The sequence below is a fragment of the Microtus pennsylvanicus genome, chromosome 7 (assembly GCF_037038515.1).
Source record: "Microtus pennsylvanicus isolate mMicPen1 chromosome 7, mMicPen1.hap1, whole genome shotgun sequence".
Classification (NCBI taxonomy): Eukaryota; Metazoa; Chordata; class Mammalia; order Rodentia; family Cricetidae; genus Microtus; species Microtus pennsylvanicus.
In genome coordinates, this window is record NC_134585.1 from 25,319,489 (window position 1) to 25,347,065 (window position 27,577).

General features: G+C 42.8%; 1 protein-coding gene across 1 annotated transcript; it reads right to left on the reverse strand.

Annotated features, from left to right (window-relative positions):
• Positions 1-487: 487 nt before the first annotated feature.
• Positions 488-11,135, reverse strand: LOC142854534 (sulfotransferase 1C2). The gene is made up of 8 exons (XM_075980247.1): positions 11,035-11,135; positions 9,385-9,552; positions 8,927-9,052; positions 7,087-7,184; positions 3,833-3,959; positions 2,997-3,091; positions 2,681-2,861; positions 488-844 (listed from the first exon to the last, which is right to left on the reverse strand). The coding sequence occupies exons 2-8, from the start codon at positions 9,533-9,535 to the stop codon at positions 732-734; spliced, it is 891 nt and encodes a 296-aa protein (XP_075836362.1). The 5' UTR covers positions 9,536-9,552; positions 11,035-11,135; the 3' UTR covers positions 488-731.
• Positions 11,136-27,577: the final 16,442 nt, after the last annotated feature.

Below are 27,577 nucleotides of genomic sequence, written 5' to 3' on the forward strand. Positions count from 1 at the left end.
GCACAGATTCAGGATTCCCTTTATTAAGGTTGGGATTTCTGGCATCTCCTTGGAGTCTTTCCCTCATTTTCCTCGTACCAGGTTGAACGTGTTCCCAAGGCTTGCTTTCAACACATCATCCACACAATGCTTCTTTCCATTTCAGCCGGGCAAAACCCTGACTGAGCAGGAACGACTTTAGGAATTTCATGTACATTCATAGAGATAAAATCTATTATTTCTTTGCTAGTACTTAGGGTAGAATACTTCAGAGTCAGGCCATACCTTCTAGTACAGTGGTTCTCAACCTTCCTAATGCTACATCCTTTGATATATTTCCTTGTTGTGTTGTTGTGGCCCTCAAACACAAAATTATTTTGTTGCCACATCATAAATGCATTTTTGCTGTTATGAATTGTAATACAAACATCTGACATGCAGGATATCTGAACTATAAATCCAAAGGGGTCATGACCTGCAAGTTGAGAATCACTGTTCTAAAAGAATGGAAACTTGAATTTCGTAGTATGCAAGTATTATTTATGTTTTCCTTATATTATTAAGTTGACTTACTAATTCATATGAATAGTAGAAAGAATACACATTAGCCACGATCCACGTTTATCAAATTATAATGTGGTGTTAAAATTCATAGAGACTGAGCCACAGTCTTGAGTATTTCACAGTGTGCTTTCAGAACTTCTGCCTGAGCAGCAGCTTCCATGTTCTTGTCATCTATCTCTACATCTTGATCAGAGTTCCATGCAGAAGTTTATAGACGTTCCCTTCATCTTCTGTCTGTAGATTTCATCAAACTTCTCATTCTGGGCCACAGTGAAATGGTTCTTCCAATCCCCCACAGTTCCTAAAAGATGAGCCCAGACAGGAACATCAGCCTCTGATGGACAGACTCCGTGCCCCTGAGTAGAGAGTGTGGAGTACCCACTTTGGAGCTGGCGTGGCAGTTCCTCATTTTCTTAGCCCTCTTGTCTGAGAGGCAGCCCTAGTGGTCCCTGTGCAGGGCACCAGCTTCTAACTCAGTGGACCAATAATTCAAGGGAGCTTGGTGACCTGGGCTCCTGGCTCTCTGTGGTATACATACAGACATAATCACAGTTACAAAACGAATAAATGGCAGACATATAACCATACCCGTGGTCTTCTGCTGTCACTATGCTGTCAAAAGATCCTAGACATAAGAAAATATATACGGTGATATCTCAGGTGTATGTTTTCCTTATTTCAAATAACAAGCAAAATCAACCAATAGTGAGGGACCAGGACATTGTTCTCTATAGGAGACTGACTGGAAAGGACAAGAAAATGTCCCAAGGTTATGGAATTCTTTGCTGCCTTGATTCAGATGTTGGTTGCTTAGTTGTTTACTTTTTTTTTAAAATAAAAATGGTTGAACTGTACAGTTAATTTCTGTGAGTTATTTTTATGTAGATTATATCTCAATGAAAAAGAATTTGGTGATAATTACAATGAGATACTATTTTTCAACAAGCATTCATTGAAATGATTTTAGATAGGAAAAAAAAACTCTTTGTAACACCTGTGATTCTTGTGGGAAATGATTCGGTTTGATGAACAAAAGTGTTTATTGTAGCATCAACCGTAAATATTGAAACACCATATCTATTGTTTCTATAATTAGAGACATAACTGGGTGATTGACAGCATGTCCCATGTGACCTCTACAAACCGCGATAGCTGAGATCTGTGTTCCTTGACCTGCAGAGATGCTCCATATTCCCGTAAGCAAAAATATATAGTGTAGCTACATTTTGTGTTTGAGTGAACAATTTTCTATCAAGGCATCTGTATTGGTGCCTATGGCCAAGGCAAGCAAGGAAAGAAGCAAACACAGTGTGCAGATATGGTAGGTGTGGGTGGGCCTGAGGAAAGGCTACTCGCCAAATTCTCACCGTTATTAAGGGAGAAAGGAGGTGAAGCGGCTTTATTTCAGGGGCCTGGGAGAACCATGAAATAAATGAACTCAGGCATGGAAAGAAAAAGGGAAGATGTTGTAGAGCACCACGTGAAGCCCAGGTCCTGGTTGTGCTGTGGTGGAAGGAAATGCACTTGCTATGAGAAGGAAGGAGGGGCTTGCTGTTGCTTCTAGTTTCCTGTGAAATGGATTTTAGTGAGGATCTGTGTGAAATGGTCAAATCAGTACTGTTTTCTAAAGTTATTTAATGTACTAATTTTTAAGAAAACAGTCACACTCTCCTCTTAAAACTGGATCATCTGGGCCCAACAGAATTCCTCCCTCAGGAAGAAGGAGGCGGTAAGAGATGGTTCACACAGTACATGTTGAAAGTCATGAGCCTGAACAGCTTGGGGTTGTGGTCCAAATGAAGTCAAGCACAGAAGTCGAAGCAGTGGCTATGGAGTAGAAGAGAGACACAGGGGTGGAACACAGGACACACGCATGCGGACAGTCGCTCTCCATACAAGCAGAGCCTTAGAGCAGAGGGCTAACTCCCGGTTTCCAGACCCCAGGTCTGATGAGTCTACCCTCAGGCATGGCTCCCAGTGAGGTGTGCGCCAGAGTAGTGCTGGCCTTAGTTCTCTGTAAGACTTAGTTTGTAGAATCTCTGTGTGACAGAAACGAGTCCCTAGCTTCCTTAGGAGCATAATACGTGTATTTGGGGTGCACCGTCTCAGAATTAGAAAGGAAGAATTCCCTGCAAACCTTTTCTCATGAAAGGGGAAATGGACTGGTCCAGGATAGATTTGGGAACCGTCGAACGATTTGTCATAGGGTTCTCTTTCATTTTCTCAAATGATGTCTCCTGGACGATTTTCTCCAGCACCTCTTCATCCAAGTTCTTTCCCATGAACTGCATAACTTTCTGGATTTCACGCTTTGGGTCCTGTCGGGGGAGGGTAGCATTGCGTTGGACTGGAATAGAGTTTAACATGATCCCATTTCCCCCAGACATCCCTGTGAGAAGCATATTCCTCAAGCAGCTCCTCTGCCCCTGATCCTGCAGCCGTAATTTACTTACCCTCTTCATATCTTCATAGAAGAGGAAGAGAATCTGGTATCTATCTCGAATTTCCCACCATCCTCTTACATGGTCAAACCAGGATCCCCAGTTTACTGTAACAAACAGGGCGATGGTGGCGCACGCCTTTAATCCCAGCACTCGGGAGGCAGAGGCAGGCGGATCTCTGTGAGTTCGAGGCACTCGGGAGGCAGAGGCAGGCGGATCTCTGTGAGTTCGAGACCAGCCTGGTCTACAGAGCTAGTTCCAGGACAGGCTCCAAAGCCACAGAGAAACCCTGTCTCGAAAAACCAAAAAAAAAAAAAAAACCAAAAAAAAAAAAAACAAAAAAAAAAACCAAGAACAGCTTTTGTGAACACAAACCTTCTGAGAGTCAGGTTTTTTTCCCCTTTCTTCTTTTACTTAAAGGGCATCAGAGGCTAGAGACATGGTGAAGGAAAAATTTTGTGTCTGATATAGTCTCAGGTCACTGAGCTGCTTTAATCTGATGTCACGTGCTTTGGGTCAGTCCTAGGTTTTTTGCCTTAATGGGCAAATTAAAGTCCTTCATGTTACTTATGCACAATTACCCGCACCTCATATGATGAGAGGGACACCCAGGAGGAGGGGAACTCTACAGGCCAGGAACCTGGAATAAAGGCTTTTGAAGTAGAACGGGGCTGCTTCCTGCGGGATGGGTTTCTTCACTGTGAAAGAAACCAGCCCCCTCTACGTGGTCCCGGTCAGTGGTGGCACTTGTCTAAGGAGGTGCATGACATCCTGGGGACTCAAGTGTCATGCGTGGCTCTCTCCACTCAGCTCTACTGAAGGAAGAATACAGGAGCGTTTCTATTTACCTTTCCCACTGATGAAGGTTTCAAAATACTCGTCCCAGGTGCCTGGATCTGGGAGCACCTGGCTCATCCTGTAGAAGTGGTAGTAGGAAACCATGCAGTCTTTGGCATTTCGAGCCACGTAAAGGAACTTTGGAGAGGAAGAGAGGTGGTTAGAGCGGCATAAATATGTGACGCTTTGAGTTCTCGCTCTGGCCGAGTCCTCGCGAGGAACGTGCCGCTCTTCCGCGTTGGCTGCACAACCTGGAGGAGCGTCCTTGCCGTTTATGCTGCCGCAAGCCAGGCCCTATTAACTCATTAATAGTTAGCCCAAGTCTGGATGTTCCTTTTGTTATGAGGAGCAAACTCTTCCTCTAGAAACTCGGGCCTGTTATCCCACTGTCACCTGTGTGCCAGTGAGCCTTCCAGAAACCTCAGCTTGGTTTCTGGATGAGCAGTAGCTCCACCTGGTGTTTGCATCATGGAACAGCACCATGTCTCCTATTTTCTGGGAGCACCCGCATTCCTCTGCGGTAATCATTTTTGCATCTGTGTGTTTTTGTATACCAAGTTGTTTGAATAAGGGCTACGCTGAGGAACCCTGCTGAGAGACCTCATCACCATCTCAGAGTTCTAACACACGGTTCCTCCAGGTCACCATGCTGCCATGCTCCGATGGAAAATGTTTTCAAAAGTTTGACACTCTTTCTGCTTGAATTCTTAAGCTTTAAACCTCAGGTGTCTTTCACGTTCACACTGCCTGGCATTTTGTGTCTTCTTTCCTTTTCATGTGTGTGACTTCCAGCCACACCGCATCACTCTCGTCTTTCCTTGGCTCTCATCCCATCCTAAATTCATACTTTTTTTCCTATTCAGATCTGAGAGTTAGGCTAGTTTTGATTTTTAATTTTAAGTGATTATATATATATATACACACACACATATGTGTGTGACATATTATATATGTTCAATTACAAAACACCATATTTATTTGATGATTCTGATTACAATTGCCTCTTATTTCTTCATGTCATTTTGATACAATTGTTCTTTTTTGTACAACTTTAACATTCTCTTTTCTACACGTAACGGATGTGTCAGAAGTTCTCGGGGCTAGCTCAGCTGTTGCGCTAGCAGACACCCCTATGATGACCCTATCCTTTGTGTGCTGAAATGTGGGCTGCTGAGTACAGTCAGAATCTGGAGGCCCAAGTGAGGTGACTGGTGACTCAGGTGGTGGGGGGTGGGGGTCACCTTATGCTGAATTGTGAGTTTGCAGTGTCTTGTTCAGGGCAGGGAAAGGAGTTTGGGAGAGGAACCATGGTCTCCTTTTCTGCCCACGATATACATTATGTTGATAAATTGTCGTGTGCTGTTTGAACTCACTGAGAAGCTGGCCCTGGAAGTGGGTTGTTCCACCCCCATTTCACACCCAAGCATGTTTATCTAAGTGTTCTCCAAGACCCCTTATCTCGGGTCCCCTTGCTCTGTGACAGGGAGGAAAGGGCACAGCAAAAGTGCCTGTGTTCTTGAGAACATCTAGAAGGGGAGCTATTTCCTACAGATGTTACCTTGTTTAGTCTATTGGGGAAGAGAAGCAAGAAGTTCAGACCTGGGAAAGCTCAGCCATAGGGAGAAAGTTCTATCTATCTATCTGTCTGTCTATCTATCTATCTATCTATCTATCTATCTATCTATCTATCTATCTATCTATCTATCTATCTATCTTCTCTCTCTGTTTCTCTCTCCTGTCTGCATGTTGCTTACTGTTTATTCTTATTCATTTTTTTGGCTTGCTGTATATTTAACAAACTCACTCATTCAAAACTGAAGACAAAGCTATTGTAGAGCATTCTCCAGATCACAGAGCACAGTTCCTCCTGCTCACCTTTGCTATCCCTGCTTTCTCTGCTCCTTCTTCTCTCTCTTGTGCTTAGGCTCTGTGCCTGTCCCCATGGAAATACCAAAGTTCATGTTGCTGAATCACCCAGGGCATCAAATACCCTGGCACAGTCCCATACTCAGGCTGTTTTTCTGTCTCAGTATTCTCCAAGACCCCTTATACAGGGGTAGACTGGTTCACTAACTCTGTGACAGGGAGGAAAGGGCACAGCAAAATTGAGTAAAATCCTTGTGTTCTTGAGAACATCTAGAAGGGAAATTATTTCCTAAAAATGTTACCTTCTTTAGCCCATTGTGGAAGAGAAGCTTTTTTTTTGCTTTTTATAAAATAAAATAATTTTATTTACTATCTATTTTTCACCTTGTTTGATTTCAGCTGGACAACTTAAGGGGGTATTCTAAAGTGTTTTCATGATTTCCAGTTTCAGTAATGCCAGAAATAGAATTTGCACCCCTCCTCCATCTTTACTGTCATGAGAAAAGACCTTTGTTCATGGAAATCCCAACTATACTTCTGTCATCTAGAAGTTTGTTAGTCCTTAGTAACTAACACTTAATTTTAAGTTAGTTTTTATGTATGGGTGTTTTCCCTACATGCATGCAAGTGCACAATGTGCCTGCAGTATCCCAGAAACCAGAAGAGGGCACGGAATCTCTGAGAACCAAAGGTTCATACTGTTGTGAGCTGTCATTGGGTCTGGGAAGTGGACCAGGCTCCTCTACAAGAAGAGCCAGTGCTCTTAACCACTGAGCCATCTCTCTAGACACTTTTTGTCCTCCTTTCCTTTATCCCAATCTATGAAAATTGTATTCTTCTCAGCAAATATTAGCTTATTGTGAGACCTCAGCTCTACCCACTATAGGTTACTCTATCCTTGTTCATGCCCAGCCTGGTCCAGCATCCTCCATGTGGCAGGACCACACTAGACTAGACACTAGGGCACACGATACAGCCCTGGAAAAGGTAAAATAGGCACGGGGGCTTCTGTGGCTGCAGACAAGCATTTGCTCTGTGGCTCTACTTTGATTTACCGTTCTGAACAATCCTTTTACTTTTTCTGTTCTATCTTGTCTCTGCTCCATTCTATGATACCTCCTCCAGGCTGTGGTTCACGTTCCCCACCCCTACCCCAGTCTGCTTCACTGAAGAATAGAATATCTCTAACAACTCAGTCTGGCCTCTGTCTTCACCGTGTTTGAAACTATCCAGGGAAACACTCTGCTGAATCTCTCTTCGTGTTTAACTTTCCTGCTGTGTGTTAGCACTCAGAGGTAGTGGAAAGATAGTACAGAGAAAGGTATTCTCACCCAGCGTCTGCATGCCTAGTTCTCTAGGCTTCCTGCCCCAGTACTCCAGGGAATTGATGCTATCTTACCTTACAGTTACTTTTCCAGAAAGACGGTGGCAGCAGCTGAGTGGAAAGATGGGTCTTTAGTATCCTTGGGGATGGCATCTCATTGGCTTTATCCACACCTTGAACAGATTTCAGGAGATGACTGAACAGTACGGTTGGCACATGGGAACTTCCCCTCCAGGTGATGCCCACTTTACCCGCCATCCACACATGAATCTTCTTACTTTTTGTATTTTGGGGGGACCCCTTAGAGGGATTACTGGTATGGTTTTTGTGTTTGTAGACTTACCTAATTTGAGAGCTGGAGATGAGGTTTGAATGAATTTACTTTGTCAGTTTATAGAAGAGAAGGTGGAGTCTTAGATAACTGTGTCCCTACTAAGAAAATCCAAACCAGACTGGTTCTCGGGCCATTTCCACCTGAATCTGGCTTTTTCTCATAAACGTCACTGTGAGCCCCCAGCAGGAACTCATATGTGGATCTCTAAGCCCACAGAATAACAGATTCCCTGGGTGCCCAAAATCCAGGAGAATGGCCAACCATAGGATATCAGAGAGCCACTCCCAGTGTGGACCACTCATCTGTGCAGGGCGCACAGCCTCAAGCACATGTACCCACACACATGACGAGAGCTGCACATTCCTACCCCGGAGTCCTGCTCCCCTGCTATCTAAGGACCTGAGACAGCCTGACTACAGGAAACCTTCCATGTCCCCCATGCAGAATAAGAAGGGACCCCTCCCCTCATCCTGTCACATCAGCTAGATTCTTATCAGAGACCTTCCATGCCGCTGTCTGCCCTTATGCTCACGGCATTAAAAATTCTTTTGACAAGCCTTTCATCTCAAATGAAACTCTTCTTCTTTTCTTTCTTTCTTTTTTTTTTTTTTTGATTTTTCGAGACAGGGTTTCTCCGTAGCTTTTGGTTCCTGTCCTGGAACTAGCTCTTGTAGACCAGGCTGGCCTCGAACTCACAGAGATCCGCCTGCCTCTGCCTCCCGAGTGCTGGGATTAAAGGCGTGCACCACCACCGCCCGGCATGAAACTCTTCTTTATGTTCTCTTAAGCCCCAAACCTGAGAGCATTTTATGGGAATCTCAAGGGGTTTGGTCTGTCACTTTAAGGGCAATGAGCCGGAAGCTGTGACCAGACAAGTGTGTCCTACTGAGGCAGAGCCAGTCAGGACCAGAGAGCAGGTCCTTCTCATTCGCCTGCCAGCCAGAGTCAAACTGTGCTGAGACCTTTCATCTGTGAAACAAAAACAGGCTTGCTGACACATGGTTTATGATTTTTGCACTTCTATACACAACCCTTGTACTGACTGGCTCTGCGAAACCACTGAGTTAAACTGAGGTGAGGGAAAATGAAATGCAGACTCTCTAATGGGGCTTCCTTCCATGGAGGAGTTGGGTGTTTGTAGACTCTCCCGAATGGGGTTTCCTTCCATAGAGGAGTTGGGTGTCTGCACCTTCCTGTTGTCTCCAGTTGTACAAGATCAGAGCAAGAGTGTGATAAGAAAATAAGGCAGAACTTCACCTTTACATACATCTTTCTTCCTTGCTGACTCACACTGGTGGGAATAAAGACAAGGGAAGAGATGGATCTGGGCATGAGAATGTGTGCCTTTAACCCCATACTCTGGAGAAAGTTGCAAGCAGAGCTCTGTGAGTTCGAGGTTAGCCTGGTCTATATAGTGAGTTCCAGGATAGTCAGGAGTATGTTTAGAGATCCTCTCTCATATAAAGAGGGGGGGGGGATGAGGAAGAGGAGGAGGAAAAAGAGGAAGAAGAGCAATTGTGAGACAAGGCAAGGAAAGCGACAAGATGGGGGAGGAACACCTAGGGAGTCAGGGGCTCTTACCTGATGGCTGGGGTGGCCGTGCCCACTCAATAAAAGGATGCCGATGTTGAATGATGTCTCGCTGGCACTTCTCTACATCCCCGTTCTGCTCAATCATGTCCACGATCTCTTGAATCCATGTTGTCCCTGAGGAGACAGGGGTGTGTAAAGGTCCTAAATCCATCATTCTTTCTCCAAGCATCCTGAAGAAGGGGCGTGGGGCCAGGTGGATCCTGTTAGCTCTGGCAGGAAGACTTTGGGTCTCCACAGAGAGTAGAACAGCAGAGACAACGCTCACCTCTTCTCAGAACAGTGAATGGCAGAGGAGAGTGAGCTTCAGAAAACCCAGAGGCACAGGCATCTGAGATGGACTTTCCCACGGGACAAGAGGGGACAGGTTTGCCATTGCAGGGAGTTCTAACTAGGTGAGGAGTTCAGATGGCTCAGAGAGTGAGACTGAAGCTGTCACCCTGAGTTACCTGATTTAGGATAAGTACAAATGAGGAGGTCATCTGGCTTGGCCTTGAAGGCCTGAATCTGGTTCCAGTTGTCCACAGTCGCAGCTGCCAGGGGGATCCCTGCTATCTCTTTCCATTTTGCTTGTTTGCTCAATTCTGGGGTCAAGGCCATAGTGGAGGGTCCAGGGCCTGTGAGAAAAGAACAGAATGGAATTTTTAAAATGCTGTGACAGAGCATACACTGCACGCAAAGGACTCTTAGCTCCAAGTGCACAGCTCTGTGGCTTTAGTGATATCCCCACCATTGCATGTCCATCATCACCCTCCCTCTCCAGACAACTTTTCACTTTCCTAGATGGAAGCTAGGGGGCGCCTTAATGCTAAATCCCCGGACCCTGGCTGCCACCTTTTCCCTTCTGTCTCCTCGAACTCCAGATGCTTTAATAAGCAAATCGATTTTGTCCTTTTGTGAATGGTTTGTCTTGTGTAGTTTCCAGACTTGTAATTGGTGTGTAATTCAAACTTCTTTCCTGCTGCTGGGCAGCAACAGTGATTACAGGGGAACAACTGACTCTCTCCTGGGTCTGGGTCTGGCAGCTTAGGTAAATCAAATGCTGGAATTTTCTACTCCCGAGAACCTCACGGGACGGCGAGAGGCACACAGGGTCTGATGGCCACAGCGAGCAGGGCTGTGGGAGAAAGACAGCCATCAGAAGCTGAGACTGCTGCCAAGACCGGTGGAGGATTAAAAGTACTTGATGTTTTGGTGCACTGTGTCCCCACCTGCTGTGTTGGACCCACAGAGTAGAACCTGGTGGAAACTTGGAAGAAGGAGGTGCAGCAGGGGTGGGGAGAGAGGGTGGTGCTGGAGAGGACACAATGCTGTTAGTCCCCATAGAAATTTCGAGACCTTGTCACCCTCCCTTTGGACTCTTCTTATAGTTTGCATGAGCTATGGCCCCTGATATTTTTAGAATTGGGCAAACTTTCCCAGGCAGCCACTTTTTCAACCTGCCAGGGTGGGTCAGTGTGGCCTCCTTTGTGAAACAATCTCCGTGAGCAGAAATTACTGCTCTTTTCCATTCAGTTAGCCTTTTTTTTTTTGCTTCGTTTTCTAAGACAGGGTCTCATGCTGTCCTCCAGACAGGCCTCAGACTCCCAGAAGTCCTCCACCTTGCCCTCAGTGGGTCTTCCGCTGCTTGTGAACTTTACAGGCCTGTGGCCATGGTGCTATGGCTGGCTGCTCGTTTATGTAAGTAACGAGCTGGAGATGGGGATCTATCTGGTCAAGTCCCTTTTATAGACCCAGCTTGAGTGGTGCCAAAGGCTGTGACAAAAGGAAGGCTCTGTGGGGAGAAGAAACAGAAATAGCCAGAAAAGTCCAGTTGGCTGGAAAGGGGAGAGGCTGTCAGGATCGGGGTGGGGGGTGGCGGCTGGGAAGATCAAGGTGCATAAGGGAGATGGTATCATGGGAAGGAGAGTGCATGGATTTTGAATTTGAGCACAGCTGGTGTTGGTTTCTTATGCCTTTTATAATTTTTCTCAGGTTTCTTAGGACTTAGGATCTTTCAGGCTTGGGCTAACCTACTTCTACATTAGCATGCATGCCTGAAAACTGAGAGCATGCACCAATAACTTAGGTCAAACATTTAAGGTAAACTGTGTTCTTACCTTCAAGCTCGAGCTGTCAGTAATCCCAAGGCTGGACTGCCCCGGAGTCCAGTGAGTACAAAAGTACATTGAGAGGAAGCAGGAAAACAATTCTGGAGTACGGCAAGCACAGAGGCTCAAATTCTACTGTGTCAAAAGTACCTGCTCTTCAGCAGTAAGCAATCCAGAAAGCTTTGCTGTCATTGCGGTTAGCTAAAGCCTTAACTAGAAGAGTCAAGACTGTAAGAAACAAACCTTGGCATCTGCCCAAAGAGGAAGTAACTCTCATTGTATAGTGACTGCTCAAGTACAAATCTCCACTACCTTGCTTACCAGCAGACTCTAGGCTATTTAGATAAATGCTTAGAGCAACTACCCTGCTCCTCCCTCTCTGTGGCGACCTAGTGCCCCACTGTGAGCGGGCTCCTGGCTTTGGAGCAGAGCCCCATGCTCATGCTTCTTGGGTTTCTCCACACCCCCAGTTTGACAGTGAGTCTAAAAAAGACTAGAGTGTAACCATGCTTATGGTTGAAAAGAAGGAGCCCCAAAGCCTCCATGTTCTGCCCATCGCTCAGAAACAACCCATGACTGGCTGAGTTAGTGCTCATTAGTTATTCATATTAGCAGCATGAGGCTTGAAAGACCCTCAGAGAGGACCTTTCCTCCGATGAAGTCCCCAGAACCAGGACACTCCGAGTCCAGACCACAGGATGCAATTAGCAAGAGGATTATTGAGTAAACACAGGTACCTGCGGGCGGCAAAATCTTTCGGAGGACTTGCCCACCTGCAGACTGGGAGAAGGTCTTTTTATAGGCAAAAGCAAATTACAGAAGCATATGCGTGGTTATTGGTCGGTTGGAATGAGGCAAGGGGCATAGGTGGTTTTTCCTTTCCCAGCACAGATGTATGGCAACACATATCCTGTTCCTCTTTTGGGTTTTCCTTTCCCAGCACAGATGTATGGCCACTGACATCCTGTTGTATAGACGTCATATCTCATAGATACCCTGCTTTACAGATTGTCCTATTTTATAGATATCCTGCTTTGCAGCCAGGGACCCTGACCTCACTCTGCACTTACATTTGTTCGTCAAAAGCCTTGTCAAGCTGGGATCTTTCATAGGAGGAATTGTTTCTTTTGTGAACTGCTGATATTCTAAGTTTGGCACATGTGCTGACTATAGGCATCCTGTTTCCCTAAGCAAACAGGATGTTCTCATGGGAGCCAGCTAGCTGCAGGTCCTGAGAGGGTCCTGAGGGTCTCAAGCGAACAGGATGTTCTCATGAGAGCCGGCTAGCTGCAGGTCCTGAAAATCTTTTAAACAAACAGGGCATTCTCACCTGAGCATGCTAGCTGGGGTTTTGAGGGAGGGGGTCTCTAGGGTCTTTCAAGGCTGATACCCCCCACTCCACCTTTCAAGACTGAGGATGCTAAGATGTGCCAAACCAATGAGTTATTAGCCACCAGGTTTAACTAACTTCCATCCTCCCCTTGTCTGTAGTGAAAAGAAGCTTAAAACATATGTGAGTGAAAAAGGACTTTCAGAAGACCAGTCATAGTCTTGCTGGCTTGCTGAAGAAATCTTTTTCCTTCCATGAGAGCTAGTCCTTAGTTCCTGTTCCACTGGTAAATAAACAGACTTGAGTTCAGTAATGAGGAAACTAGAAAGCTGGCTGCAAGGTCTCAGACATCAAGCTGGACCTTCTTTGAGATTCACTTTTGGCATCTATAAAATGTGGGACATGCTAACTCCCTCCCATCAATACTGTTAGATAAAAACAAGGTGATGAACACATCCACCTAGCACACTATGTAGTTATAAATGCTGGTTCTTTCCCTTTCTTCCCAGAGCGTATTCATCAGCACCCACATGCTGGAGAGATGGAACAAAAGTCTAATACTAGAGTGTGTGTTAACTTATACTCGTCTTATCCCATGATTGATATACTTGTTTGGAAGCGAATTATATTCCTTGGTGTCCTTTGCTACCTTAGAAATCAAACTGACCCTGTGTTGATTTCTTCCGGCAACTTCCAAACTTGCTTTAGCCGCTCAGCTAAAGCTTACTTCATCTCCTTTGATGCTGTACTTGGTAAGACCTCATGACTCAGTTGTCTTCTACCACCTCTCCTCTGAAGGACGTTACCTTTGTTGACTTGCAAGTCACAGTCACCCTATAGCAGAAGTCCCTGTTTCCACGTGTGCCTGTGTGGAGATATACTACACTACATGTAAGAATTTTCACACCCAAAGTGGAAGTGGAACCTTAAACTCTTTCCTCCACATAAAAGTGTCATTTCTTAAGTTGAACAGGTTTTATTGAAGGAGACTGTAAATGAGATAAATCCATAGTTTGTTTCTACTCTCCTGGGATGTTTATTTGTGAGCATTGCTTCCGAATCCTTCTGTCCTCATCACAGTGATGCCCCGGAGCACCACTAAGACTCCCAACAGCCCTGCTTGCCTCAGTTACCACACATCCAGTCAGATGCCAGGAAATGAGAAGACAGAAATGTTACAGTGTGCCTCAGGGGAAACAGACCGCTGGAAACCAGGACAGGAAGAGGACGGCAAGGCCTTAAATATTCGGCACACTTCTGACAGACAGGGGGCTCTCCAAAAAACCCTTGGAAATATTAAAATTCTTATCACCCAATTAAATAAAACAAATACTGTTGATTAGATCTGAATCCACAGATTAACCGTGACACGGTGATATTGGGTGGTGTTGGTACTCCATTCTCACAGGTTAATGGTGTAGGGATAAGTTCCGCCCCTTAGGGGGCGTGTTCGCCTCGGGCTAATGTCTGCCTATAAATTTGGCGAGCGTGCTCCGAGCGGTCTCTTCTACTTTCCTGGTCTCCGCGGGAACGGTGGTTCTGTAAGTCTATTTCTACATTAAAACTATATATATCTTTACAAACTGTCTGCATTCGTTTACGCCGCTACATAATGGGTTGTCCAGACACAAACTAAACAGAGAAACCTTGGAACTGAATGAAATCATAGCACAAAGGTACTATGATTATCCACCTGAACATTAAAAAATATACTTTCTCCTCAGCAAGACAAAGAACTTTCTCCAATACTGACCACATACTTTGACAAAAAAATCAACACTCAGCAAATACAGGAAAATTGAAATAACTTCTTGCATTCTATATGAACGCAGTGGAATAGTATAGCGTTGAAGGTCTACATGAAAAAAATTGAGAGATCTAAAGCCAATAACTTAATGCTGCTGTCAAAAGACTTCGAAAAACAGAAAAAAAAACCCAAATGGGAAAATTAATAATTAAAATCAGGGCAGAAATTGATGAAATGGAAATGAATGAAAAAGTCAGCAAACCAGTTAACTAAAAAGAATTAGATGAAAATTCCGAACGTAACTTATTGCTACATGCCTACCATCGAGAAGGCGGGCCACACCAGCTGTTGGCAATGACAAGACGATTGAATCTAATCCTAACTGCTTTTCTCCCCATTTTTATTTCCTGCTTTTCTGTTTTCTATGTTTTTGTACTGAATTGCTATTCTTTGTAATTAGAATGTAACGATATTTTCTTTAGCACACTCTTTCATTAACATAATTTCTTGAGATTTTAATTGCAACATCTCCCCCTCTCCCCCACCAAACTCTCCCTTCTCCTCCCACTCTGCTCTCTTTCAAATTCATGGCCTCTTTTTCTGTAATTGTTGTTACATATATATGTGTGTGTAGATATTCTTAAATGCAGAAACGTAACCTGCTCAGTCTGTATAATGTTAGGTGTGCGCATATGTTTTCAGGGATGATGATCGGTTTGGATAACCAATTTGAGGCCTCTTCCCCAGGGAAGATTATTTCTCCTTCTCTCACCATCCCTTAGCTGGCTTAGTTTTTTGTCTAGACTTGGAGACTCGTGAGTTTTCCCCCTTATACGCTAGTATGTCGACTGGTGTCTCTCTAGTTTTGGTCATGTTTAGGCAGTCATACTGCTGAGACTGCATGAGTGGACATTTCTCCGACATTTCTAGGAGACACGGATTCATAATAAATGACTCACAATCTTTCCGCCCCCTCTTTCACAATGAACACTGAGTCTTAGGTGCTGGAGTTGTGTCGTAAATATATCAGCTGGGACTGGGGCTCCAATACTCTGAATTTTGATCATTGTAGATTTCTCTGATGTTCTCTGTTTCAAAGAGAAGTTTCTTTGATGAGGGACAAATTTACACTCATCCAACTAGACCCTACAAAAGGTTCTATTTCTCTTAACACTTCCTAGCTCTACTTCCAGAATTCAAGGACCAATACAGGCAAAAGATGGAGAAACAAAAGGAAAGGCTAAGTGCAGACATGCATGGCAGGTTGTAGACAGGCTCCTCAGAGGCATGGACCAATTTTCCAGGATCAGGATTTGGATGTGGATGTTGACCTAAGGGACAGAATTTGTAACTTCTGAAGACAGACTTTCAGTAGGAACAAAAGGAGTTGGTGCATCTCCACAGGGATGGTGTAACTTGTAACCAGCTCCCTGTCTTGCTGAATTTGAAGGCTTTGATTGGGGGAGATGATGGGCTCTGGATGGCTGCCACTGCTTCTGCCTTTGTTATTTCAAGACTCCTTAAGATGATGGGTCTTGAGAAACTGTTGCAGTGTCTGTCCATCCAAGAGCACAGAGGGGCCCTTTGGTCTGCCATCTGTCTACAGGCACGGATCCTCCAAGTGGCGGCTAACTGCTGTGAATGTTATTCTTCACAGTGTCTATGTTCCAGGACACAAGCAACTTGCCGGTATTGTTGAAGTCTTTGCTCTTCTAAAGCCAAAACTTTTCTTTTTCAATATTAATGATAAAACAGTGCCTTATTGTATGTCTGGCATATTCTAGGAATCAGATTTTACAGTTTCATTTCAATTTCTAGCAGCCATGAGAAGCGGCACCATGCCCTTTTCTGACTTCCCTGGGCAAAGACAAAACATTCATACACAAAACAAAATAAGTCTAAAAAATTAAACAAACAACAAAGCAAATGACATTTTTTGTATTAGTCAAGGTGGTTTGAAATTTGTCCTAGTCTTTTAAAGAGCTAACGATCCCACACATCTTGCAAATTTTAGTAGCATATTTTCTTGTATTTTTGATTGTGAGTCCAGCATGTAGCAATTGAGTCATCTCTTCAGCCCTGATAGCATAACTTCTATGCAGTATTTAAATTGAAGAATTAAGTAAAGTCAAGGCTACAGACCAGCAGTTCTCAACCTGTGCATTCCAGCCCCTATCAGATAGCCTGCATATCAGACATTTATGTTACTGCTATTCACAACAATAGCAAAATTACAGTTACAAAGCAGCAACATAATTCTATGGTAGGGGTCGCCATAACATGAGGGTCTGTATTAAAGGGTCACAGCATTTGGAAGGTTGAGAACCTCTGCTCTAGTCTTTCTTTACTTACAGCTGGTGTGGAGAGGCAAGCAGTGCTCACCAGTGAAGCAGGCAGAGTGCAGGTCCTGTTCTTCTGAGAGAGTCTCTTACCAGGATCCTCCTCCAGACTAGTGAGTACCCTAACCCAAGGTATATACCTGGCAGCACAGGACTCCACCCACACTAGCCCCTTCCAGGAGGCGTGGACACATCTTGGCGTGGCTGCTGTGGCTTTCTTTGGGAAATCACTTTCCATCACTGCCATATCGAATTCTGATTAATTAGCTTACTTTTGATAGTATTGGCTACGCCTCAAAATCACACTTGTATTTCTGTCCTCTGGAGAAAAGGGCATACAGGTTGAATTAATTCTCCATGTGGGAGGAAGTGACAGAAGCAGACTTCTTGGAAGCCAGGTTTCTGTGGAGGACAGTGCACCATCTGCATCTCTGGTGAGTCTCAAAGGGGCCACTGGTGGCTACCAGCTTCTGACATCATGTTCTATTTAGAAAGCCAAAAGGTGCTGTAAACAGCTAAGGGGTGTCAGCAGAGTCTATAAAAACATAGGCACAAGTTCAGAGGAGTCCCCCTTAATAAATAAAAGAAAAAAAATAGATACTGAGATTGCTCTAGTAACTGGTGATCACTACCATTCATTCATTCATTCATTCATTATTGGCTGATCACTAGGAACTGTATTAGACATGAAGTGTGCAAAGCAATGAGTCTTTATACAATCTTTTTACGATTTTTGAAAATTTGACATTTGTTTGTTTTGCTATTTCCCTCAAAATCTTAAGACAGAATATTTGTAATCTTCTGGACTGTGTGTAGACCTGAGCAGAGAGAGCCCCTATCTCCTGTCTGGGCCTCCTGCTTCTCTAAGAAGAAGATGGAGTTCTGGGGATAGGTGAGATTAAAAAGTATCAGGCATATGGCAAGGTGATCCCTGTTCCTTCCAATCAGAGCTTCTTCCTGGCTGGTAACCAAGGTTATCTTTCTGGAAACCTTCAGTGGTGGCACCTCTACATTGCAAGGGTCTTATTTTGTTTCTCTTCTTATGACAAAATTGACTGGGTAATTTATCAAGAATAGAAGGCCTCAGGCTAAATCAGTAACAAGGCAGCAACATCACAGCGTGAAAGAGAGCAAAGATTCTTAGTTCTTATCCTTGCCTTGTAAAGCCCTCATGAAGCCACACCCCTTTGTTCTTACCCATTCCCATTCACTTCCCAAGGCCCCTTCTAAGTAGCATTAACACGTGAATGAAGGGGGATTGTTTCCAGCACGAGGACTTTGGGGTGAATTTCAAACTTAGCAGTAAAAACTAGACATCCATCTTTGGGCAGGACCATATGGCAAATATGCTATGATTTACTGATCATATGTTAGCTTGCAACTACACAATTCTCCATTGCCTGTGAAAGCAGTCATAGCACACTAAGTGGGTGGACATGACTGTGCTCCAATAAAACATTCTCTACAAATACAGATAATAAGCTGTAGTTTCCCCATTCTGGTATACAGACTAGAGGAATCTCTTGCACTTGAAACAACACCCCACCCTTTCAGTAAATATTTCCTTACCCACACCTTGGAATCTCTGCTACTGTTCTCCATTGTTACATTGCTCTCCCGCCTTCATCTGAAGGCCTTGGTATTTTTCTGATCTTTCCATATTTTTCCTTTCCTTATTTTGAACATAAGTTCAGGGAGCTGAGGCTATGGAGCCTAGCCTGGCCTTGAACTCCTCTATTTACACTTCCTGAAAATTGGAATTATAAGTGTCTTCCACCACACTGAAAAGTTTTTGTGCCCCAATGAACCTCTCCACCGATGCAATAACCCAAATCAGACCAAATTAAAGAAAGCCCAGGTTTAATGGATACCAGCGCTCCTGAGTGGCCTTCCTGCTCCCCAGAGAGGAAAGGGAGGAAGGAAGACTGGAAAAACCACATGTTTATTTTCTGGGGAGCAGTTTAAATACCCTGTGGGATTGGTCTTGGGCATCTCTGGGCAGGGGTCACCATTTGGTAGGCTTTCTCCGAGGTAGAGTCTGGACTGAGGCAGCTCCTGGGGAGGGGGCTGGGATGGAACTTCCATTCATGCATTTCAGATGCTTTGGATATATAGATGCCAGGGGCTGGGGTGACACTTCCAGCTAAACACACATTTTCATCATTTATTTTTCTCTATATAAATTTCATTTGGATGTAGTTTAGACACCATGTAGGTGATGCATTTAAATGGTGCAATTCAGTTAGGTCTAAGAACTCTCTTCTGAAAACTACTTTCACTGTGTCCTATAGATTTGAAATGTCATGTTTCATTTTCATTGAGTTCTAAAAGGTTTTAGATTTCTGTAGATTTTTGTTGCTCACCACGCCCGTCTGCGCTCTATGCACTACCATACAGTTTGTGAACCAGGCAAGGGGCTGGAGATTGAAACACACAAAGACACACGGACAGAGACACAGGTCATCCTTGAAACAGGAATGCCCCAAGAATGCCCCCTTAATTGTGCTCAGGGGCAGCTTATAAAGGGATCCTTAACTGATAGCCTCACATCAACCAAACCCACCAGAACCCACTCCCCTGCCATCAGGAACTCCTGAGGGTCTCGTGCTCAGAGCAGCTGCAGGCTGTCTCAGAGCAGAGGAAAACAAGTTGTTTACAAGAAATTCAGGATCTGGGGGTTCACTGCTCCCAACAGATTTCCTTCTTGATTTCTGTTTTGACCTAATTTTTATTCAGTAGTGATTTATTCAGCGTTCATGAGTTTGTATAGCTTCTGTTATTTCTATTTTTGTTGATATGCAGATTTAATACATGGCAGTCAGAAAGGATGCAGAATTTTATTTCAATGTTCCTATGTTCAATAAGTCTTGCATTATATCCTAATAAAGTAATTAATTTTTGGAAAAAGTTTCATGAGCTGCTGAGAAGAAATTAAACTCTAATATTTGGGTGGGATGCTCTTAGGTCCATTTGATTCATGATATTATTTAATTCCAGAGTTTTCCTGTTGAGTTATTGTCTGAATGACCTGATTATTAATTAGGGTGGGTATTGAAGTTATCCACTCTCACTGTGTGGCCAATATGTGAGTTTAGATATAAATAGTGCTTCTATTATGAAATTGCTGGCCTTGAATTTGGTGCATAAATGTTCAAAATTGTGATATCCTCTTGGTGGAATTTTATTTAATGAGTATATAGTGCCCCCTTTATCTCTTCTGATTTATTTTTGTTTGAAGTAAATTTTTTTCAGATATTAAAATAAACATGCCTGCTTGCTTCTTGGTTCCATTTATTTGAATATATTTGTCTACCCTTTTACCCTAAGATAAACATTAATATTAAAATTAACAGAAAAATACAAAATTAACCCATAAAAATCACATAAAAATCAGTAGCCTTTCTATAAATAAAAGACAAATTGTGTGGGGGTGGTCTTTTATCAACTTGACACACAAACTAGAGTTATCTGAAAGGAGGAAAACTTAACTGAGAAAATAACTTCATAACATCCTGCGGTAAGGCATTTTCTTCATTGGTGATTGAGGGAAAAGGGCCCAGACCTTTGTAGATGGTGCTATCCCTGGACTGGTGGTCCTGGCTTCTGTAAGAAAGCAGGCTGAGCAATCCAGGGGAAACAAGTCAGTAAGTAGTATCCCTTCCTGGCCTCTGCATAAGCTCCTGGCTCCAGGATCTTGACCTGTTTGAGTTTCTGTCCTGACTTCCTTTGGTAATGAACAGCAACGTGGAAGTGTAAGCTGAATAAACCCTTTCCTCTTCCACTTGCTTTTTTGTTGGAGTTTTTGTTGAAGCAACAGAAACCCTAAATGAGACAAACATACTAAAAAAGAAAACAAAGAAATAATACCTTTCACAATGGCCTTAGAAATATTTTTAAAATAACGCAAAGCAAGCAAATGAAATATAAAGTAAAAATGTCACGACAGTGAAGGACTACACTAGAAGGTAGAAAGACTTCCATGCTCGTGGATTGTTAGGACTAATAGCATGAAAATGACCATCCCACAACAAAAAGGAGTCTACAAGGTCAATTAAATCCCCATCAAAATTCCAACACAATTTTTCACAGAAATTGAGAAAGTAGTCTTACAATTCATATGGAACTCAGAGTAGCTAAAACGATCCTGATTAACAAAAACAACAATAATAACTACTGGATCAGAGATCCCTTCAGAAAACGGGGCAGAAAGATTGTAAACTGGAGGATTGGTGTATTTGTGGTGAGACTGTGTTTCCTAATGCTGTCAGAAGGTACACCCATAAAACCTCACCAACATGACTGCCTAAACATAAGCTGAACAAGGGCATGTAGACATGTGTATAGACCAATGGGACAAGGACAACAACAATAGATATGCCAAAATTGACGGGAGAGTCCATGAGGCCTTAATTTTGCACAAAGAACTATAGGCTACTAAGGACTACTAAGAATGGGAGAAATAGTCTTCTTGAATAAGGACACGTCAATTGGTTGTTCAATACAAATACTTAGTTCCGAGAATGTGCATGCAAGTGGCGTTATTCAGACTGAGCAGGTTATGTTTAGGAATGTTTTTTTATTTATTTATTAAGGATTTCTGCCTCCTCCCCGCCACCGCCTCCCATTTCCCTCCCCCTCCCCCGATCAAGTCACCCTCCCTCATCTGCTCGAAGAGCAATCAGGGTTCCCTGACCTGTGGGAAGCCCAAGGAATAAATGTTTTTATACATATATACAACATATACACAGACATATATCTATTTGTTTTGTTGAAACAACAAAAAAGAGAAGCTCTGATTTTTAAAGAAAGCAAGAAGGGTTGGATGTAGAAAAGGAAGAAGTTAAAAGAAAAATAGAAAAAGATTTAAAACTGCTGGAGGCATCAATCAATATCACAGACTTCAAGTTGTACTAAAGAGTTATAATAATAAAAACAGCATGGTATTGTCATAAAAACAGAAATATTGATCAATGGAATCTAATTGGAGAATCAGACAAAAATTTCCCACCTCTGAAGACACCTAATTTTTGCTAAGAAGCCAAAAAGCACAGTGTTGAAAAGACAGCATCTTTAATAAATGATGCTTGTGAAACTGGATAGTTGTGTGTAGAAGAATGTTAATATATTTGTATCTATCACTGAACAAAACTCAACTCCAAATGGACATAGGACCTCATCATGAGACTAGATACCAAATCTAATAAAAGAGAAAATGGGAGATAGGCTTGAACTCATTGGCATAGAAAAGGACTTATAAAACAGAACCTGATGACCAATAATTGATAAATGGGATCTCATAAAGCTAAAGTTTCTGCAGGTCAAAGATAATCATCATTTAAGAAAAGTGTCAAGTGAGAGAATAGAAAAAAATACTTACCAATTACACTTTTGATAGACGGTTAGCATCCAAAATATACAAAAAACTAAAAATTCACCAATTAAAACAGCTAGAAAACCCAATTTCAAAGTGGACAGAGAAGTAAACAAAGAACTTTTTAAGATTTATCAAAGGAAACACAAATAGTTAAGAAACAGTTAAGCTGTTCAACATCCTTAGCCACCAGGAAAATTAAAAATATTTTGAGATTTCATCTCTCTCCAGTTAGAATAGCCAATATTAATCAAATGTATGACTGCAGACCCTGGTGAGGTTTTGAGGAAAAGGGAAGGCCTACTCATTGCTTAGTGCTGTTTATGTTGTGGGTAAACCCCACTAAACCTCCCAGGGTCCAGAAAGATGGCTATAGCAGGCAAAAACTAGCTAAAGATATCGGAGAGTAAATAAAATGAATTAGCTCACACAAGTCTTTTAATCATGTCTCATTTATTCTTTCTATGTTCTCTCCGATGCTCTTTTGATGTTTCCCCTGGTGTCGCTGTTCTTTCACAGTTCCGCTTCACGGTTATTATTGTTCTACCTATTCCACTTGGCTTTTAGCTTATATACCCACACAGAGTTAACAAGCATGTATTTCACAGAGCACAAAAACAGGTAAGTCTGACATCTCAGAGGGAGAGGCATGGCTGTGACACTCCCTGGCAGAGGCCAGGAGGATTAATTACTAATGGGACTTTAGATCACAAAATTCTAAGAAGTTCTTCTCATGCACTAACTACATTTCTTAAGTGTAACTAGGTAAGCTAAAAGTCTGTGATTAATAGTTGTAGGAAACATAACAGTAATCTTGCACTTTTCTGAGTACTTCTGCTTCCATCCTGGGAGGCTGGGAATATAGCATTGTGGTAACCATAGTAACCCAAGGGCCTGGGAGGAAGACAAAAGTACTTGATTTGCATTGGTGTCTAGCTAGCTGAGTTAAAGGGAATTTCTTGGGAGACTGCTTCCAGCTCCAGCAGGATAGCTGCCAGTACCCAGGTGAGAAGAGTTCAGAGAGAGAATTTCTTTCTCTGGGGCTAGTTTAGCAACTGAAGCCTTTTTCCTGTATCTAGTGGTACAGGCATAAACAATTAATTTCCTGGGATATGATCTTATGTTAATTGAAACCAACACGAAGGGTAAATACAGAATATCAATAGCTTGTTAGGTCAGAGCAAAAGGCCAGTAGATTACGCCTTCCTGAGGCTGCTGCCAGAGAATTTAGGGCCACCCAGACCTGTTTATCGGTAAGAGCAGACATCCTGTCTCTCTTTTCAGTGCTTTCTGCTTAGGGCTCCTAACTTGGCAACGTGTCCTGTCAGTAAGCATAGTTGTGGGGAACTAGATTTAGGTAGATTTGATTATGAGAACAAAGGTTTTACTGAGTGAATGCTTTTATACCAGGTCTTCATGGTGTCGAGAAAGGTATACAGTTGCCAGTACAGGAAAAGTCAGGTTTGAGGAATGATTTATATACTGCTGGAATGTTATGGAAGGGAGAAACATCATGATTTCACAAGATTTCTACAGAATCGACAGTGACTATCCAAAAGACAAGTGTTCCCAAAGCTTTGCATGTTGGGCTCCTCATATGGAGTGTACACATTCCCATGAATGCGTGGCCTGCCAGCTGTGCCTTCCCTGTATACAAAGAGAGAAAGAGAGAGTAGCCAGAGTCTGAAGTATAGCTCTGTACATCTAGAAAACCTGCAATTACCTAGAAGCTCCAATTGGCTCTCAGGTTTGTGGGTCTAGAAGCCCTTTTTTTATAGCCTTCTGAGGCTTTAATGTGGATGTACATTGCTGAATGTTTTGGACACCATTTTGTAGTCAGAGACCATGCTTTGGTCTCCCAGTCTCCCTGACCTGAATAATTACACAGAAACTATATTAATTACAACACTGCTTGGCCAATGGCTTAGGCATATTCCTAGCTCTTATACCTTAAAATTTTCCATTTATATTAATCTGTGTATCACCGTAAGGCTGTGGCTTATGGTAAAGGTTCCAGCAGCATCTTTCCCTTTCAGCAACTACTTGGTGTCTCCCTGACTCTGCCTACTCTCTCTCTCTCTCTAACTCTGTTCTGATTTCTCACCTGGTGTTGCTCTGCTAAGCCATTGGCTCAAACATTTTTATTCATCAACCAATAAAAGCAGCACATATACAGAAGGACATCCCACATCAATTGCCAACTTGACACAAGTTAGAGAGTTATTTGGGAAAGGGGACACTCAATAGAAAACAACGCCTCCATAAGATTTGCCTGTAGGCAAGTCTGCAGCTCATTTTCTTAATTAGTGATTGATGTGGGAGGGTCCAGCCTATTATTGGTGGTCTGAACACTGAGAATTTGTCAGTTTTGGGTTCTATAAAAAAAAAAAAGCAGGCTTAACAAGACAGGAGGAGCAAGTCAATAAGCAGCATTCCTTCACGGTCTCTACATCAGCTCCTGCCTCCAGGCTCTTACCCAGTTTGAGTTCCTACCTTGGCTTCCCTCCGTGAACTGTGACTCAGGATATGTAAATGAAATGAAGGTGTTCCACTTCAAGTTGTTTTTGCTGCTGGTGTTTTATTCCAGCAATGGAAAGCCTAAATAATTCAAGCACTATTGTAGTATTCTCATTATGTAGAACGGAGCCTGAATGTTCACATTGTAAGTAGCCAGGCACACTATACTGCCGACAGTTTGTTTGTTCTAAGTTAACTTTTAACCTAGGTGTAACCCAGATGGGAACTCGGGAGGAATGCAAGACTCGGCAGCCTTAGGTATCTGTGAATCATCCACTATACAGAGAGGCTTTCTTAACATGAATGTGAGAGTCAAGGTTGACCACCTGGCCAGAGGGCCAAGACTAACCTTTGGAGTGATTTCCTGTCTTGGTTCTGATTTTCTATCAAGCATGCTATCTGGAGATGGGCCAGGGAAGGCAGATTTAGGGACAACAGTTTACTGATTGCCCAGAATGCTGAATCTCCGAACAAAAGGCAGTTTAAAGATTTATTATCTGTCTCTGCCCATTGGTTTCTGTAGTAGCAGGCAGAATGGACTACCATATTCTAGTACATCAGCAATTAGCAAGGATATTGGATTGCTCACAGAACTTAAGGAAAAGAAGAACCAGGACAGGGAGTGAGGCAGCTGTAGGAGTCATAAAGGAGTTCCCAAGTAACCATCACTAGAGCACCTCTCATAAGTTGAGTAGGCTCCAAATAATTTCGGTTCACTCAGAATTAAAGTCTTAGAACAGAGTGGGTATCTGACTTACCCGGCTTAGGCTATGTGTGTACACTTTGTCCAGGGAAGGGCAAGGCCTCTTGATTGATAGTCTCATAAAACTGTGCACATTTAGGGAGTGACATTTCCACAAAGGAAAATCAGTGATAGCAGGAGGGTGGATTGGATTTTGAAAGGCAAAAACTCATAGGAACATGAAAAAAAAGATGATGAATACATAACTAGAACTAGTGGGGGGACAAATGCATAAATACAATAGCAGAGGTATTAGTAAAGTGCTCCTTTCTAAGGAAGGAAGCAAAAAGAGAGAGGAGGTTGAGAGGAGGATGAGGAAGAGAAGAGAGAAAGAGTAATGTACCATGAAAAACTTAGTGGTTTTCTACTTTCTTATTGCTGTGACCCTTTAATACAGTTTCTCATGCTGTGGTGACCCCCCCCACCATAAAATTACTTCATTGCTAATTCGTAACTGCAATTTTGCTACTGTTATGAATCATAATGTAGCTATCTCATATGCAACCCCGAAAGTGGTCACAACCCACAGGTTGAGAAATGCGTATCTAAGGAGATGATGTCCTTTGACATGGAATATGTGAACTGGGGCAGAAGAGACCCAGACAGGGAGCAGACTGAGTAAAGGTAGGAGATTGGATGTGTAGGCAACACACTAAGAAGACTGAGCAGCAGTTTCTGAATTACACTCTGGAAATCTTTGTAGAAACAGAGATCCTGTCAAGCGTTCTACAAGGTCAAAAATCATTTCTCTAGTAATGAGATGATGAGATGATGTTTGTAGTGCAGGGTGGGCTCTTTCATCCACGATCACATCATACTGTCATTATTATGATGACAAATGGGATTAGTAAAATTTAGTCTTATGCCGGGCGGTGGTGGCGCACGCCTTTAATCCCAGCACTCGGGAGGCAGAGGCAGGTGGATCTCTGTGAGTTCAAGGCCAGCCTGGTCTAGAAGAGCTAGTTCCAGGACAGGAACCAAAAAAGCTACAGAGAAACCCTGTCTTGAAAAAAAAACCCAAAAAACTTAGCCTGTGTCAAACAATTTCTCAGTTTCAATATCTAATATAGAAAACAGCAAATGTTATTTTGTTTTGTGGACTCTTGAAGTCTGAAACTCACTGGTATTTAACACATGGAGTGGAGAGGTGGTCTTGGTATTGTGCACATATCCATTCTAGGCTCATGCGAAGGAGTGCATGGTTATCTGACAGTACTCTCCAAAGGGTTTTAAACAGGAACATGGCATACATGGTGCTACCCTTTAAGAATAATTTGGAAGTAAACAAAAAGAAAGGTTAAAAAAATGGGAGTAGACTGTGGGCAGGGAAGGGATTATAATGCCACTATAAAATCCTAGATGGGGGATACTGTTGTATGACACTTTTCATGAGTAATACTGAAGTTAATGTCCACTTGCCACAGATCACGAACCAATAATGGACTCAAGTAACAACACTACCATTGCCTAACATGGTGAAGCAATGAGTTTACTGGTTTTACTTCCAGCTGTATCATTGAAAGCCAATGCCATCATGCATGACACAGCTACAACCCAAAAGGTCTCTGGATAATTTGTGGGCCATTTGATAGGTCAAAGAGTGTTCTCAGCAGTTCTTATTGCTCATATAACCCTGAAGATAGTGGAACTTTGTACATGCAGTATGTTTCAGGGATTTCCTGGCAGCTCCTAAAGGCTCTCTCACCTTACTGTTTGTTCCTCAACACCAGTGCATTTGCCTAGATTATGAAACAGCTAACTCACTCTTCTCTTGTCCCTCTAGATTTGCCAGTCTTCAGAACTCAGACTTCAAACAGTGGGCCTGCTTGGTTTTGGTGTGGTTTGCATGTGTCCCAATGCTCACATATTGGAAACTGAATCACCAGTGCAATGGAGTTAGGATGTGTAAACACATGATCTTGGGAAATAGTTATCACAGGTTCTTGAGAAAAGCATGAATTTGAACCCCTTCCCCACTCCTCTTCCATATTTCATCACGGGATGATGCAATAAGAAGGGCCTTGCTGATGTGGGTCCTTTGAATTTAGTCACTCAGCCTTCAGAATGGTAAGAAATATTTTTTATTCTTTACAAACTATGTGTTTTGTTATAGTATTGCACAACAGACAAAGACAATTGTTGAGAAAATCAGCTATCCTTCAATTAATATTCAGCGCTCATTTCTCATTCTCTTTGCTTTTCTTGTTTACTTTCTTATGTTGAAATCCTGTTATCATGTATGTCTATTCATGAGTTTTGCCTAAGCACATTAAATTCCATGGTTGTGTAGTAGGTATCAGTGAAAATTATCACATACTGTAACAGAAGTCATTCTGTACAGGGTTTGATTACATTTTGATGAAATAGTATGATAGGACCTACAGAATTGGCCAACAGCTCAGGGATAGAGGAATGATGTTAAATATATTTTAATATGAATCTCAAATGGCTAAAAGATTTAGTCAGAAGATCTATCTCCCCTCCCCCAGCCCCAACTCCATTGCGC